This window comes from Pollicipes pollicipes, unplaced genomic scaffold, assembly GCF_011947565.3.
Source record: "Pollicipes pollicipes isolate AB1234 unplaced genomic scaffold, Ppol_2.1 Scaffold_3447;HRSCAF=4054_pilon_pilon_pilon, whole genome shotgun sequence".
Classification (NCBI taxonomy): domain Eukaryota; kingdom Metazoa; phylum Arthropoda; class Thecostraca; order Pollicipedomorpha; family Pollicipedidae; genus Pollicipes; species Pollicipes pollicipes.
The window spans coordinates 42,876,139-42,892,649 of NW_023596297.1; the positions used below are offsets into that span (position 1 = coordinate 42,876,139).

The following is a 16,511-nucleotide window of genomic DNA, read 5'->3' on the forward strand; positions in this document are numbered from 1 at the left end:
AGTGCCAATCCACTCCTATCATCAATCTAAAAATCGCGCACGTGAAATATGCGCCCAGACCGCCTTCTGAATGCAAGATTTGATGCCCTGAAGCGTTTCAAGGTACTTCTTTCAAAAAACGTCATGATTTTCGACCACCCGTAGGCCACGGCTTGGTATTTACTGTTGGGCCGACGCTGCGCGACCTTGGGAGACTGCAACGCCTGGCGTCGAGGTTTTTGTTGCGAAGATTTGCGCGTGCGCGTGCTCAAAATTATGTCACATAACTTGTATCACTGGCACTAATCGATGAAAGTGTTTTACGGTAATTCTTTCAGAAGTGTTATCATTTTCGTCCACCGATGGGTCACAGCTGAAAGTTAACCGCTAGGCTAATGCTACGCGGACTACGGAGACTGCAACGCCTGGAGTGGAGGTTTTTGTTGCTAAGATTTGCGAGCGCGCATGTTGAAAAAACGCGTTACGTAGATTGTATCACTAATTGACTCTGACTGGATGTTGATCATTTCCAGCTAAACATGGCTTGATCACGTTAATACACATTGTTGACCACCTGATCTACAATCAAATTTTTCTATTCAAATTTCCATCAGACATATCACTCTACAACGTACCTTCGCGATGTCCTTAATGTCTATAGAACCCAGATAACAAATTCAAACAAAGCTTATGAGTTCTATCGTTTCAGAAAGAGCCCACAAATCCATTGTAAATTAAAGGCACCAGTGATTTATTTCGTGCGGTTGTTCAACGCCTGACTTACAGTTTATTAACATCAAAATAAAAACAACTGATCTCACGGTAGCTCCTGTTTTCTATTCTGGTTTCAAAGTAGAAATAGCAATAAAACGAAAAAAATCGTGTCCCTTTTTAACAAGCAGCTATATCCTGGGATTTTGAGAGGGGTGATGTAATTTATGATGGTATGATGTAATGTATTATTTATAATGCATGATGTAATGTATGATAAGCGATGGTGTGGTGAAAGGGAAGATAATTTGGAAAAAGATAATGTTGCAGGTGTTTTACATATGTTTCACAGACCAGTCAGTGGTAATGCTGATCCAGAAATATGCAACAAAGCACCCATACGATCAGTCCGCGTAAGACAGCCAGCCCAGGGCAGTGGCCGCCGATGGCGGACGGTGGCAGGGTCCAGGCAAGGCATATATGACAGAGGGGTCTTCATTCTGTGGCTTGATTTTTTAAGAAGAATTTCCAGTTGTGTGACTTTTGCCACGCTGCCTGACAGTTCCAATATTTCGAATTTGTTTCCGCCTAAAACGCTGCGACAAGTCTTATGTCTTGAAAATCAGCCAGCAAAATGAAGGCGCGTACAAAATTTGTCGCACTGTGGGGCATTGATTCGCTTTCATAATTCTCACCAACCTATCGCCAGACCGCATTTTGGCATTCATCCTGTGGAGACAGATGCCCTTTCAATAACCCAAAATGCCTACCCGTGCGTGGATTTTCGCCTCCCCGGGAAACACAATGTTGACATGGACGAATCATTCAGTGAAGCTGGACAGCCTTATTTGCCCAATGACACTGATGAGTTGAACAGGCATTTGATTAAAAGCCGGCACCAACCTCCATCTCTAATCCCCCTCCCCCCCCCCCCCCCAGTCATCGGGCTTGCTTTCACAGCAAAAGTTCCTGAAGCACGCCCTGAACTTGCCCCCTTCCCCACTTTTTGAAACGTTCCTACGGCTATGTTATTGTCAATGCTTATTCGTTCTCATTGGCGATATAAAACTTGTGCAGATGATGTACTCGCTTGGACTTTTTTCTAGACGTACTTATGGATGCTTTAAAGCGTTCAAAGGCGTTTCTTTCCGACGCGTCATCGTCCCGTCCGCCCGTCGGCCACCGCCTAGTGTTAAGCGGGGAGGGGGCCGACGCCGTGCGGCCTACGAAAGCTGCAACGTCGGATACTGGGTTTTGTTTCTAAGGCTTGAAAGTGCGCATGTTCATCTAATTTTTCACCATCAATTCCTACATATCAATCCTAAAGGTAGTTTAAGCATTCCCAGACTTGAGGGATGGCAATGTCAAAACTCAACTTGGATCCTTTTTCGATCTACAGTCTATGTTTACGGAGTCCTCAATTCCTATCGCTGTGGAGCAAAAAAAAAAGATCCGGCAAAACTCCTGTGTGCTATCAGTTAACAAAGAAAACACCAAACCATTGTAAGAGAAATATCACGAAATAATGAAAATGTTGTACTCCATCTAGTTCTTGAACACCTGACTCAGTCAGCTGCTCAAGTTAAAAATAGGAACAGAATTGCATTTTCCAGTGGCTACTAGCTTCTACTTAACTTGATGCTGCTAAAAAAAAAACAAAATGAAGAGGAACATGACTAATGACTTGTGTGGGGAGGAAGGGGGCTTTGTTAAGTCTAGGTCCCCCTCCCCCCCCCCCACACACACACCACCCACTCCCCTTCCAAGACAATGTGAAAGAGATGTAATATCCTGGGTATTACTTTTTGTTAAATCCTGTCAAGGACATCACAACTGAATAGGCTTGTGTAGAAGCCCACAAGGATTTTAGCTGTGCTATTACATCAATGTCATATCAAGCCAAAGAACTCCATGTGTCCAACAGTGCAATCACCATTGCTGCCGAGTGTGTTCCACTGAATCTCTGTTGTAGTCACAGGTTTGAAAACCATTCTTTGGCCAGAGTGATGGCTTCAAATGCACACTCATCACCAGAGCCATCCAGAGGTGGTAAGGCTGCCTGAGCCTGGATGACGGGACAACAATACTTTGGCCCCCCAATCATTTCAAGAAATTGACACCCATGCTGTTGTCATACCAATGACTCTTAGACAGTTAACTGAAAAGTGAACAGCTGATAATCACATTTGGATGACAACTAGTTCCAACAAATATGTTCACTTTGTTAGTTTCTGCCAGGTTATACTGATTCTAACCAGAAAAAAACAGACATTGCCTTGGCAAAATTTGTTTCCAGAGGCTGAAATGCCAGCTCAGGCCACGACTTTTCCATGTGATGCTGATGTAATCATGTCACAAGACATCATGTGGGGCTATCAATAAGTTGTTTCATGAAGGAAAAGATTTACAACTTTGATGGGGCATAAGCCAAAGATTAAGTGGGAAGGATTTTTGGACAGCACATTATGCTCAGCTAGGCAAGGAATTCTATCATATCACACCCAGTGTGCATCCATGTGGTGAGCAGGCTGAAAAATGCTGAAAATGTGTAACATAATTCATGGACATCCTTTCCACCAAAAAAGCATTGTGCATCAGTCACAATACATGTTGGCACATGGGGCATTTGGGTTATGGCAGGAGCACACAGTTAAGACATTCTACATATCCACTAGGCCTTCACACAATCTGTGCCTATGTCATGCTTCAGATTTAACTATCAGGATTAGGTTAGTGCCAGTTGCATGATTGTAACCTGCATGTGTCCCACACGTGTCAAATAAAACATATGCAGGTAGATAACACACAATGCACATTGAATTTTTCCTTTGGCCAATCATTACCTGTCCCAGAGAGACCTACCTTTACAAGAAGTCATTCTAGTAACTCTCTTGAGCACTGGATTCATTAGCCATGTTCACAGGCTTGTTGTGCCCATTGCCTTTGCATCGGGATCTACCAAAAAAGTATAACCTCTCGGAAAATCGTCCAGAAGGGCACAACGCACCAGCTTGAGCAGGCACCTTGTTTCCTACTGAAACGAATTATTCAACACATTAAGCGTTGCGTTGGCTGGTACCGCGGACCCCTCACAAACCTTCCCGCAATATTTCAGATCCCAATGGAAAACCGATAGGAGCCAAACTGAGCCAAACACGACTCTTGCACAAACCGATTTCGTCAGATTCGCGCTAGAGTTGTAACTTTTATAGTGATGGACACAGTCAACATGTGCTCGCCCCTTTTTATGCCAAGTGCGTAAGGAGGAGGGCACGCAGTGGAGGAGGGACATAGATATGCCACAAGATGCTATAATAAGCACATGCAGGACTTAGGCGGAGGGACCCTGCGGAAATGGGGCCGCAGGGGTTGCGCCACCGTTTTTTGGTAGGTGGGACGAGGTCGTAAAACTATATGACAGGTTTGCGAGCATGGGCGTAGGCACGGTTCAAAAAGTGTGTGGGGGGGGGGGGGCAGGTTCAGGGAGTACTTTAGCTACTTTTTCAGGACAGCAAGCCCGATGACCAGCGGGGGAAATAGAGATAGAGGTTGTTATTGCTCTTTATTCAAATGTAATGGCTGCTGTTCTAGATATGCATCTAGAGCTGCTCCTCACTGTTGCAAACTCTTGCCTATTCGACTCATCTATGTCATTCGGCAAATATGGCTATCGAGTTTCCCAAGATCATTATTTCATTCCAACGTTGTCTTTCCTGGGAAGCGAAACTCCACGAACCGGTTGGCATCTAGAGTCGATGAGGAGGCGTCTGCCTCCTCGAGGCAGACGCCTCCTATATCCTATCCCAGGCCAGAATACGGCCTGGGATAGGCTGGTTAGAATTTTGAAAGTGGCTCGATGGCTCAAAGTGCGACAGATTTTTCATGCATGTTGCGTGCACAACAGTTGCGTCTGCGTGCTCCGTAGATGGTATCCGAACAGGGACGATAGATGGTGCAGCGACAAGGACTACCGGCAAGTGACGCCCTCGCTGTGCGGCTGTTAGTGTAGTTAAGTAACCCATTTTGCTTCGGGGTCACATAACGTGGCGACTAACGCGAGGTTTGACGTGCGCCCCGCTGGGAGGCATTCATATTGTCCAAGGTGCAGAATGTCCAAAGGTACAGAATGTCCAAAGTACAGAATGTCCGAGGTACACGATGTCTAAAGTTTATAATGTCCAAGGTACACAATGTCCAAGATAGGAAATAGCTTCCAAAATGGCGCAGAGTGGAAGGGGCCCGTTTCATGACGTCCAATATACAGAATGCCCAAGGTACAGAGTGTCCAAAGTACAGAATGTCCAATGTACGTATTGTCCAAGGTACAGAATGTCCACGAACCAGAGCCCCCAAAATAGCTCTTGGAGCGGCCTCCAGGGTATGAATAATCGCCCTTATTGGTAGCCAGCGTTGCTCTGTCCAGCGTCGGCCGCGTGCATACGGTCGACGCCAGCACGAACACTACAAACATGCGGTCGGTGGGTCGCGTAGTAACGGATTCATTTTCCACGTTGGTGCAGAGATGGTGTCGGATGCTGTTGGTCGGCGAGGCCGCGCTCGATTTGCAAGTGATCGTTGAGTACGAGACGAGCACCGTGGAGTGGGGCGTTGGACACGCGCGGAGGTGCTGTGAAAGAGTCGCAGCGTCACCGTTAGCCGGCGTGAAACTTGTTCTGTGTCTGACCGGGGGCGTGTTCTTTGTTTGGCCATAGCTATATGCAACTAGAACCTCTTGTTGCAACTGTTGTTTATGCTAAGTGATCGCTGTTACGTTTTCATCACAATTAGCCTACAGCGTCCAACGGAGTAAACCTTGCAAGAAAGGGGAAAGTATGGGTATCAATAATTTATGTCTCCTATCGGGTTCGGGCCGGGTCTCGGGGTATCGGGTATTGGTATCGGGTATCGGGCCTGTTTCTGATCATTTATCACTGGGATCTAGGTCAAAGGTGTAACATATTACAAAGGACGCTGCATTACAAATCATAGGATATGGTTCGATGAATAGCCATTTGTGGTCAAGATACTGCACATGCTGCCATTTAGAACAATTAGCTGGTGCATCAAGAGATTAGTGGAGACTTTTCATTGATGTGGATTCCCCACATTAATCTATTGGGTCTGGCAGGGGCGGCGCCAGGAGATATAAGTTGAGGAAAGGCTTTTCTAGAGGGCTTCCTGAACAACATGGGGTCTTCTTTCAGAGGGGGGGGGGGGGGGGGGGCTTCCAGGCCTGGTCCTTTTGAGGCGGGCACCGAGGCATGTAACATATGAATCCTCATTGAACTGGACCATGCATTAATATTCATGTAAATCAATGTCGACAAGAAAAATCCAGAATAGGGAAGTGCGTAAATGTTAAACTGTTTTAAAGTCTAGTTTCAGTGCGTAAACGTGACACCGGTCAAGTCGTGAACTAGTGACCTTGAATGGGGGGCCAAACGCATAAAAATACATCCAAGTTGTCAAAACATGGCTGATGTCCTATACGACTGTCCATTCACTCCCCCGAGCCTGTAAGTCATAAAGCAACGAAGCAGTTTCGCCGCTGACGAAGCAGCAATGGTGAGCTTGTCTCCCGAGCTAGGAAATATGAGGGTCAGAAAAACTATGCTCGGAAGGCTTAATGCCCGGAAGATCTATACGTGGAATACCCACACTCGGATTGCCCACGCTCAGGAGACTTCGGAAGAACCTTCAACTCTCCCGGATGAGACCCTGAAAGAAAATAGGGCAAATAGCAAATGTGGAGCGCTGAGGGCGAATAACAGGAGGACTTAAACCTACCCTCACCGTCACATGTGGGCTGGGTAGCAAGCACTAACTGATTGAGCTATGGCCGCGTCTCTGCTGCTAAAAGTCCCACCAGTTCAATAGGAAGCACTGATTTACAAGTTATGGGGTTCCGCCGGGCTGAGAGGTTGCTGTGCTTAGTTTCATATATTTGGGAAGTTAGGTTGTGAAGTGGGCGAAATCTCAGGACAACTTCGGTTTTGTTAAATATGCTCACCCTACAAGGGAAGCCGGTGACACTGCCTCTGTTCATCGCATGAGGGCAAACCCAGAAATTCGTCACCCTTTAAGATAAAAAGGCAACGCTTACGCGTGTAGCAACCGTTAATGTTTACACCAGTACTGCAACACACACACACACACACGCGCGCGCGCATGCGCGCACGCACGCACGCACGCACGATTTTTTCTCATAATTATGAAATCTATGCCAAAAACACAGGTACCCAGTTTACCGGTAGGCACGTAGCTACGCCAAGATTCTGAGCCCAAAATATTTCCAAAATATTCTGATAATTAAACAGTTCCAGGTAGTACACGTGTTCACCTGTGAATGAGTTAACGCAAAACGCGCAACTCAAAAGACCTGTGAATGATTGCAATTGTTGCAAATCTGTGCAGATCCTGGCAAGAAAAAGTATTAAAATAATCAAGCATGCAAGCTCCCGTGTCCTAATGTTAGGTACATGGTACTATGATAAGGCTTGCACGAGACATCGATGGCTAGGCCGGAAGGTTTCGATGGACTGTATCACAGATAAAAAAGCAATTCGTTGCAGGAAATCAGTGTCCAAATTAATCAGCAAGCAATTATTGCTGAACGTACTGTACCTGAACAACAGCGCTAACAATCGGTATTTCACGACGGTGCTTGCGGGTTTATCCCCTGACAAAGTTGACCGATACGCAGCGATTGTTAAATCCTTGGATCGCGTTGTCTTATGCCGTTGCTGAAATGTACACCTAAAAGTTTAAGTATGTTATAATGTGTGCTATTGGTGCATGTATGTCGACTACTTCCTCCCCTAATTGTGAACGTACGCTCTCCGTAGACATGTGTCCCCAGGTGTTCATCAAACAAGCATGAGTGCCATGCATTATTCTTCCCAAATACAATTTCACTGGGAAAAGATTACAAGACATTTTGTGTACATCCTGTGCGTACAGAACCATAGCCCAGATATTGCGTATTCTGCTCTATTCTGTGCATTTTACTTTTGGTCCATTGAGACCATGGGTGTAGGAACGGGGGGCCAGGGAACCATGGGCCCCCACTCTTCAAGGTGGGGGCTTGCAATGTTAACCGCCCCCCTCCCCCCTCCACTTTTCGATTAAGGCTGCATTCGGCTTACTATTGTATTACATTTAACATGCATGTCAATTTATCTAGTTCACCAGGCATCGCCTTTAAGACACGTAATTTTTGTTTTTGTTTGCCCGTTGGTCATCGCTTAGTGTTACCTCGCCGAGGCCGACGCCGCACGGGCCGGAGACTGCAACGCCGGCCGCCGAGGCTGTTGTCGCTATGACTTGGGAGCGCGTATGTTCAACACCATATTACGTAGCTTTCTTATCAGTTGTCAGTTGTGACAGGATCTTGAGTATATTAAGACGAGCATGGGTTAGCCACGCTAATACAAGTTAGGAACTCCATTTCATCTACAATCTACGGTCAGGTAGAAACATCTCTGAAGAACACAGAAAAACGCGGAGCTAGAGTCTATGTGACAATTATTGGATCATCTGCGGTGATCACGGATGTTGTTGCGTCAATGAGGGTGCCTGTGCTGATCCAGGGCTAACTGCGCGGGTCAGAAGGCCTCCCGTGTCAGGGATGGGAACAATGTGATATGATATATCCTTCTAATGGCCTCCGGATCGACCAGGAGATCCCGCCCCGTGTCGTCAGAATGATAGCCAGAAGACACTTTGCGATGGGACGGAATGGTCCTTCAGCCGTTGACCGGAAACGGTAATGTACCCCTGATATTCTACTCAAGAGGCCCCTTGCCCAGAAGGGAATAAGGAATCTCATTATTGTTGAGTAGAGTGGGGTCTCACTATTATTGTATAGGATGGGTCGAAATAAGCTTTAAAAAAGGAACAAGTTCATGCCATGTTTGCCTGAAAACGTTCATTTTTTCAGAATGTACTAGTGAAGTAAATTACATCAAAAGACTTGGGCATACCCGCGCGCAACCTCGAGAGCAAAGACAAGGATGGTCTGGGCTGCAACTTCCGTGAAACCAAAAAGTTTCGGCCACTGCAAGTGCCACCAGACGCCGGGCGCCGTGTTAATCTGTCTTCTGGATAGATAAATACTTGCAAAAACACGAAAAATAGAGATCCTACCTCAACTCTTCCAGTTCAATCACCAGAGTCCAGCCCCACTTCACGGTACTTTAACGGCCAATCCGTTTTTATGATCAGTCCAAAAATCGCACACGTGAAATATGAGCCCAGACTGCCTTCTAAATCTAAGATTTGATGACATAAAGCGTTCAAGAATACTTTTTCAGGAGCGTCGCCATTTTCGTTCACCCGTTGGCCATAGCATAGTATCAGCCGCTAGGCCGACACCGCGCAGTCTGCGGAGACTGCAGCGCCTGGGGTCGAGGCTTGTGTTTCTAAGATTTAGAGTGCGCATGCTTAAAATTACGTCACATAACTTGTATTAAAAGTCCATTACAGTGTTTAAATTTAATCTTTTCAGAAGCGTCATCATTTTCATCCACCGGTGGGCCACGACTAAAAATTAACTAATGGGCTAACGTTCCGCAGATAATGGAGACTGCAACGCCTGGTGCCGGGGTTTTTGTTGCTAGAATTCACGAGCGCGCATGTTAGAAAAGCACGTTACACAAATTGTTTCACTAATAGATTCTAACTGGATGGTGAACATTTTCAGACAAACATAGCTTGGCCATGTTGATACACATTGTTGACCACTCAATCTGCAATCAATTTTTTATCTTCAAATTTGGATCAAACACATCGAGTTACAACCTACCTTCGCGATGTTCTCAATGTCTGTAGAGCCCGGATGAAAATCCTGACAAGGCTTCTGAATTGCGTCGGCTTAAAAAGAGTCAATTAAACTATTGCAAATTAAGAGCGCCGGTGATTTATTCGATGCAGTCTTTCAACGCCTGATTTCTGCAGTTTATTGACCTCAAAATACAAACAGAATTGACGTCACGGTAGCTCCTGGTTTCTGTTGTGGCTACAAGGCAGAAACAGCCATAAAACGAAAAAACCGTGTCCCTTCTTGACCAGTAAACTAAATCCAGGGGTTTTTGGGGGATGGGATTATCATAAGCTGGGCTTTTGTCAATCCCGTGTTCCCCCCGGCAAGGCTCTGGCTACGCCCTTGCCTACACACAAAAGCAAATTAAGTTGCGTACGTTACATAATGTACAATGAAGTGTCCGTAGCGCCAGTCCATACCTAGGGCAGACAGCTTCCCGGGGGCTATTTTTCTGCGATGTTGTGGTATAAGGGAAGACAATTCGGAAAAAATACTGTTGCAGATCCCCAACACATGTTTCATACACCACGTAGTAGTAACGCTGATCCAAAAGTATGCAACGAAGTAGCCATGCGATCCGTTCGAAGCCAGTCATGCGGGAGACATCCGGGCCAGGGCAGTAACCACCAACGGCGGACAGGAGCAGGGCCCAGATAAGGAACATATGACAGATGGGCCTTGTTCTGTGGCTTGGTTCCTAAAAGCACTGTGAACCATCTATTCACTTTCAAACTGCTCACCAGCCTATGTCCAGGCCGTATTTTGGCATTTACACTGTGCAGGCCAAAATTTTACACTGGCCTCCTCAATGACCCAAAATGTCTACCCGTTCGCGCAATTTCGCTTCCCCAGGAGGAGCAATGCCAAAATGGACCAATGATCTTGTGAAACTGGATAGCCTTATTTGCCAAATTACAGACGAGTCGAATAGGCAGCATTGTGCACCAGTGAGAAACAGCTTTGGATGCATATCTAGCATAGCAGCCATGATATTTGAATAAAGAGCGATAACAACCTACATCCCTACCCTTTCCCGCCGGTCATCGAGCTCGCTTTCCAGAAAAAAGTTCCTGACGTTCACCCTGAGCCTGGCCCCCACCTTTTGAAACGTTCCTGCGCCTTTGATTGGGGCATATATGACATGTTTGATGACGTTTTTATGACAGTCCTTTTTCTATCGATTTCGGCAAAGAAGACTGGCATGAGCTAGTTTTATGAACCAAAAGGCGCAAGTGTCATTGGCGTGTCGCATGTGCGATCATTGTCTTATATGGCATATAACTGGAAGAAAATATGAATCCAGACATAGCATAGATAATAAAGTCTAGCAGGATGATAGTTCAGGAACTATCACTACACGCGAAAACACTAAACATAACAAAGAATGCAACAACTTGTGGGAGTACTCCGTTTACAGAATGAATAGGGTCGGTATAGTTAGCATAATCGAGGAAAACTTGATAGCATGCCATTCTTCGGTATTGCACCAACTGAGTGCTTCCTGTCTGTTTCCAAGAACCATCTCACAGATTTGATAATATCCTGGTGCTCTTTGCAAACTCAATGCGCAACTTGAACGTATAGCTGTAGGTAATAGCCGTGCACCACCCCTAGCTCTAGTATTTGTTTTCATTCATCTGTCTCGCGAAATGAGGCTTAAATCAAAGTTGTACATCAGATATATTGACGAAATTTGTTACATCGGAGCCTAGGAGACTTACAGGTTAGATTTATTTGCTAAAATTAGAAATGCTACCCCAACATGTCTGTCGTACCAGCACAGAGCGCTCAATAAAGTTGATTGCTTCCTCGACACCTTAATTGTAGTACCGCTAGATGGGACCTAAACCGCAGCAATGCGCTTCAAGCCCACGGTGCCCCGATTATACTACACTTCGCGTCGGCACGCCCATGACTAAACAACAGGCAGCCATGAAACCTTAAATATTAAAAGCGTTGCGCGTTCCTTCTGGCCTTCAGTCGTGTGAGTATAATGTGTGTGAAATTGATTGAAATGGGAAGTGCTCCTCGTTTTCCATGACAATATATGCCCTTAAAAACGAGTGTCCGGTGCCGCTTGTATTGCGCCTCCTCGATGTAATTCCCCTTCACGTCCAAAAAGAAGCCGTGAAAAGGTGAAGCAAACGCATTCTGCTTATGTGGAGCGCGTCTTTATAGATGACGTAATGTGAGAACAGGGATATGCCGTGCTACATCTGCACAGCGAAATGTTTGCAAACGGGGGCGGGCCCAGTACTTCGTGGAGGGTGGGGGGGGGGGGGAAGCACGCAACATTGTGGTGCCCCCTATAGTTTGGGGTCCCCTCCAAGAAAATTATGCCATTAAATTTGAAGATAAAAAGGATATGTACAATGCATCCTCAGCTTTTTAGCCAAAGTAGCGCCGGCTTTTAGCCTAAATCTCTTAAACCTCTTTTTAGCCCTCGTTTTCTAAGGGCTGCGCATTATGACATGGGTTCCAATACTTATCTTATATTATTTAATGCATGCATATATGTGCATGTACATACATATACACTTATATATATATATATATATATATATATATATATATATATATATGTTTATGTGTAATAGTAAATACGGGACCCCCAGCAAACAATATGCACGACTAGGGTAGCATGACTAGCAGTCCTCATCTTAATTTCATTCTAGTTAACCGCTCAAGGAAGCCCTAGTATTCCATTGGTGGTAAAAATTCGTCATGTATGCGCCGAAGAATTGAAAATGAAATGAAAAAATGGGGTAAGACATCAAATTTCCAGGAACTTTAGTACAGGGACAGGTTAGGTGGGATAATCAAAGCGTAAGATTTCAGATCTTACGCTTTGGACATCTTATTGGACATCAGATCTTCATTGGACATCTCAGTGGCGAACATATACAGAAGGTGTGCACATCGTTACGAGGAAAGCATGACACGTAAACACGTTAAGTACACTTAATGTCGACGAATTAAGTAATTGCATCGCGTGCGTAGTTTGATAGACGCAGCATTTCGCAAGGGCTTCCCGACATCGACGATATCCTTCCCCCGTTTTTTTTTTAAAGTTTAGACTTGACACGTGCTCGGGTGCGGGTCAAATTGATCCCCCGAAGATTTTTCCGGAATTATTTCGGAATGGCGCGGTATAGCTGCGCGAAATTTTGCATATCTGTAGACAACTGAAAAGCGGATCGTGTGGCATCCAACATTTAGGTGCACCGTGCAAGGCCGCTGACCTATGGCAGGTCAAATTTAGGGTCATGGTTTCATCGAAGGCAATTTTTATGGAATCGTTCAATCTGATCCAACAACGGAGTGTTGAACGAAGTCATAGGGTAAGGTGGGGTAAGACGCCCCAGAAAATGCATTTTGCTGAATATCCTTTGTCCTCTCTTACTGTCACTGCAAGTGGATTTATTGAAGCCTTCTTTGAACATTTTTACTGATTTATGGAAGGCTCACCTCCTCATTCTTCATTTCATACGCTTGTGGGAAATGATTTTCGAGAAGCCTGCGAGTGGGGCGTCTTGCCCCACCCTCGGGAAAAGACGTCCCGGGCCGTAGGGTGAGAAGCCCCGGGTATAAGGGCAAGGGAATTCGCCAGGAATAGCACCCCATATAACACCAAAAGTTCAGGTCGGAGTTCTAACAGATTTTGTATCTGCCTGCAGTCATTAAACTAAGCATTTCCACCTTGTAGATATCACCTTCCTCAACATCGAAACAGGTAAGTACCAAAACAATCAACGTTTATTCAGGCCTACTTGCGCTGAACGGTAGGCGAACGGTAACGGTAGCTGGTGCGGTAGCGTGTCTGGATGACTGCCACGTAAGAACTGCTCACGGCAGTGGTCGCAGACGTACACCGTATGAGTGTCATCTGCATCAGCGCAAGGAACACAAGCCCATCCTTTGCAGCTCCTACACTGAATCCACGTGGACTCGGGCACTGACTTATTTTTCGCCGACTTTGTTTTAGTGCCTGTATTGGGTAATGGTGACAACTCTCCTAGCAGCGTCCTTGCAGACGCAATCCTGCTCGCTGGAGCTCCTCCGCTTGGACCAGCGCCGCTTACCTCGCCAGGTCTCCCGCCGCGACCAGCGTCACCCTCCGTGCCAGCCCTCCCGCCGCGACCAGCGTCACCCTCCGTGCCAGCTCTTCCGCCGCGGCCAGCGTCACCCTCCGTGCCAGCCCTCCCGCCGCGACCAGCGTCACCCTCCGTGCCAGCTCTCCCGCCGCGACCAACGTCACCCTCCGTGCCAGCTCTTCCGCTGGGACCAACGTCACCCTCCGTGCCAGTTCCTCAGCTGTGACCAACGTCAGCCTCCTCGCCAGCTCCTCCGCTGGGACCATTGCTGCCCGCCGCGCCAGCTCTTCCGCAGGGGCTAACGCCGTCATTTCCACATTCACAGGGCTCTGCTTCATCCGTCAGCAGCGATGGCGCATAGTCTTCCTCTGTGAAGACGTTTTCTTCACACGGCCAAAGACCGGTCACTTCGAAGCCCTTAATGGCTCTTTCATGTGTTGCCATCCGGTTGAACGCTTTGCCGATCAGCTGCCCAATCTCGTAGACAGTGACGCCTCTGCCTCGGCTCGTCTGCAGATAGTTCTCTGCCACGACGTTGAAGTCGGCTTTGAGTGACTTAAAGACGGTTCGGTCGGAGGTTGCATCTTGTGCGAAGAATGCGGTTGCAGGGTTAGCATATATATATATATATATATATATATATATATATATATATATATATGTGTGTGTGTGTGTGTGTGTGTTCCCTGGCGTAGAGGATGGCGGAGAGATACTTGTCGGACTGGTGTCCATCCAGGATGATCAGCTGTGGGTTGTTGATGCTGCTTTGCGTCCACTGCTGAAAGTGCACCAGTCACTTCAAGAACAGCTCGCCGTCCGTCCATCCTGAATCACTGGTGCCAGCGATGGACCCTGTAAGTGTCCCATTCATGAGCTTGTCCAGCAGACGCTTCCTCGGCCAGACCATCATCGGAGGTATGTAATGTCCCGCGGCGCTGCAAGCAGCAACAACTGTCACAAGTTCGCCTCTTTCCGCGCTAGTCAGCGCTCCGACGCAACTCTTCCTACACTTGGCCAAAACCTTTCAAGGTGTAGGGAAAGTGGTACCTACAGTTTCGTCCATATTCCAAACCTGCAAGCCCTCGACTATTAATATTTCGACCATAATATATTATATGGTTAATAGCACTTTTCAATTGTTTAAGGAAAAGTTACGGAGCTATGTAGATCACGCTACCAGATTCGTGTGTTGGGTTGCATCTTACGTCACAGCCAACGACTGCTGTATTGCCGAGACGCAGTGATAAAAATAACTTATCAGTCGTGGTCCCATAAACTCAACATTCGCTTTGCTTTTAGAAACCTACTTTTCTGTGATTACCCACTGAATTTTGGAGCTGTAGCAAAATCTTCACCGTGGTTGAAAAGGCCGGTGCCGGTTCTTTATTTCGTATAAGCTATCTGTGGGTGCCGAAAGCGCAGTGATAAACGCATCTGTGTTAACCCCTGCGCGTCTGAGAAACCATAGGTACGGGGTTCGAGTCCCCGCGGTGCCCGTCTTTCCTGTCAGGGCGAGGCAGGCGACGCCATATAGCCTCAACAGCTGAGTGAGTCATAAAGCAACAGCGAAGACGACAATGATCTATAATCTATCTTAATGTACGTAGAAGTGTGATACTTTGTTTAAAGTTGAAGGTGTTCCTGTACGACTTTTGGTAAGCTTCCAACTTTTACCGACTTTAACTTTACTCTCCAACTTTTGTCAGTTGCCAACTTTGTCAGCCTACGGATCAATACGTTGAGAATGAAATGACGATTGTCAAAGAGTGCTGAGCAGCCCGTCTAAATATGCATTTATGGCGTGTCGACAAGTGACAATCAAACCACATTTTTAAAGTTGTCCGATTTTTTGGTATCGTTTGTTACAATATTGCTTGTCGGTTAACTCCATTTGAAACAAAATAATTACTTGTGGTTCATCGTACGTAATGGGTGCGAGCAATGTCTACGTGATGTAAGAAACACAACAAAAAGTTAAATCAGATCATATAGTAAAGTCGAATTTAAGGCAAGGAGATCGCGAAAAATGTAATTAGCTTGTTGTGACTAAAGTTTACTTTTCTATAAGCTTCCTATAAGGGTATAATCTTGTTGCTCGTCGTTTTCTACAACCTGTCAAATTTCATTTTCTCGGAATACGCGACTAAGAAACACTTTGCGTCGGAGTCCCATGTGCTGATTTAGATGTTAATCTCCTCAGATGAAATGTTTGCAGCACGTCTTTCTGCAATGAATCCGTTGATAACATTACAAGCTTCCAACACCATAGAAAGAAAACGAAAAAGTAATCTCCTCTTGTAATCGAACTATTTTGTACAAGTCTCGCTATGCCTCATTTTCTCACTTGAATGTCCAGAATCGTATGATACCTTACTGATTAATGATACCTTATCACTCGGCTTCTTCACAAGATGTAAACGACGCAACTGATTTCGATCAAAGGACAGTACAAAATGCTACCTTTTTAGGAAACATAACGAGAATTGTTAGATGACTCGCTTTATAACATTCAGACAACATATGAAACACGTTAAAAACCCCTGCAGTTCTGACCAATGTCAGAATGTGAAATCCACCATAACAAAACATGTGAGTGTATTGTCGTGCTTTACGTATTGTCACACTAATGTCATGCCCGTAACTTGGTGAGTCAACTTCCAGAAATATGACTGATCGCCTCATTCGCTTTTTAAGCAACATTGGGATAATGATTGCTGCTTGACCAAAAGGCCACTTCAAAATCATTTTTGGAGGTACCTTGCGCAAGAAAAGGCACATCGTTGCACACTGAACGTCCATGGGCGACTGGGAATGTACCTTTTTATTTAGAAAAAGCGCTACAGTTAACCACTGTGCACGAATTTTGTGTTTTGCTGGTGTCCGATTTTGAGAACTAACACAAAGGT

The 16,511-nt window shown here is 45.9% G+C and overlaps 1 protein-coding gene across 2 annotated transcripts in view; it reads right to left on the reverse strand.

Moving 5' to 3' along the window:
* The window catches only part of LOC119092078 (protein O-mannosyl-transferase Tmtc3), a 75,768-nt gene extending 71,967 nt beyond the window's left edge, over window positions 1-3,801 (reverse strand). For both annotated transcript variants that reach the window (XM_037215048.1, XM_037215047.1), the window contains exon 1: window positions 3,553-3,801. In XM_037215048.1, the coding sequence (XP_037070943.1) occupies window positions 3,553-3,598 (46 nt within the window). In that variant the 5' untranslated portion in view covers window positions 3,599-3,801. The remainder of the gene's footprint in view (window positions 1-3,552) is intronic.
* Window positions 3,802-16,511: the final 12,710 nt, after the last annotated feature.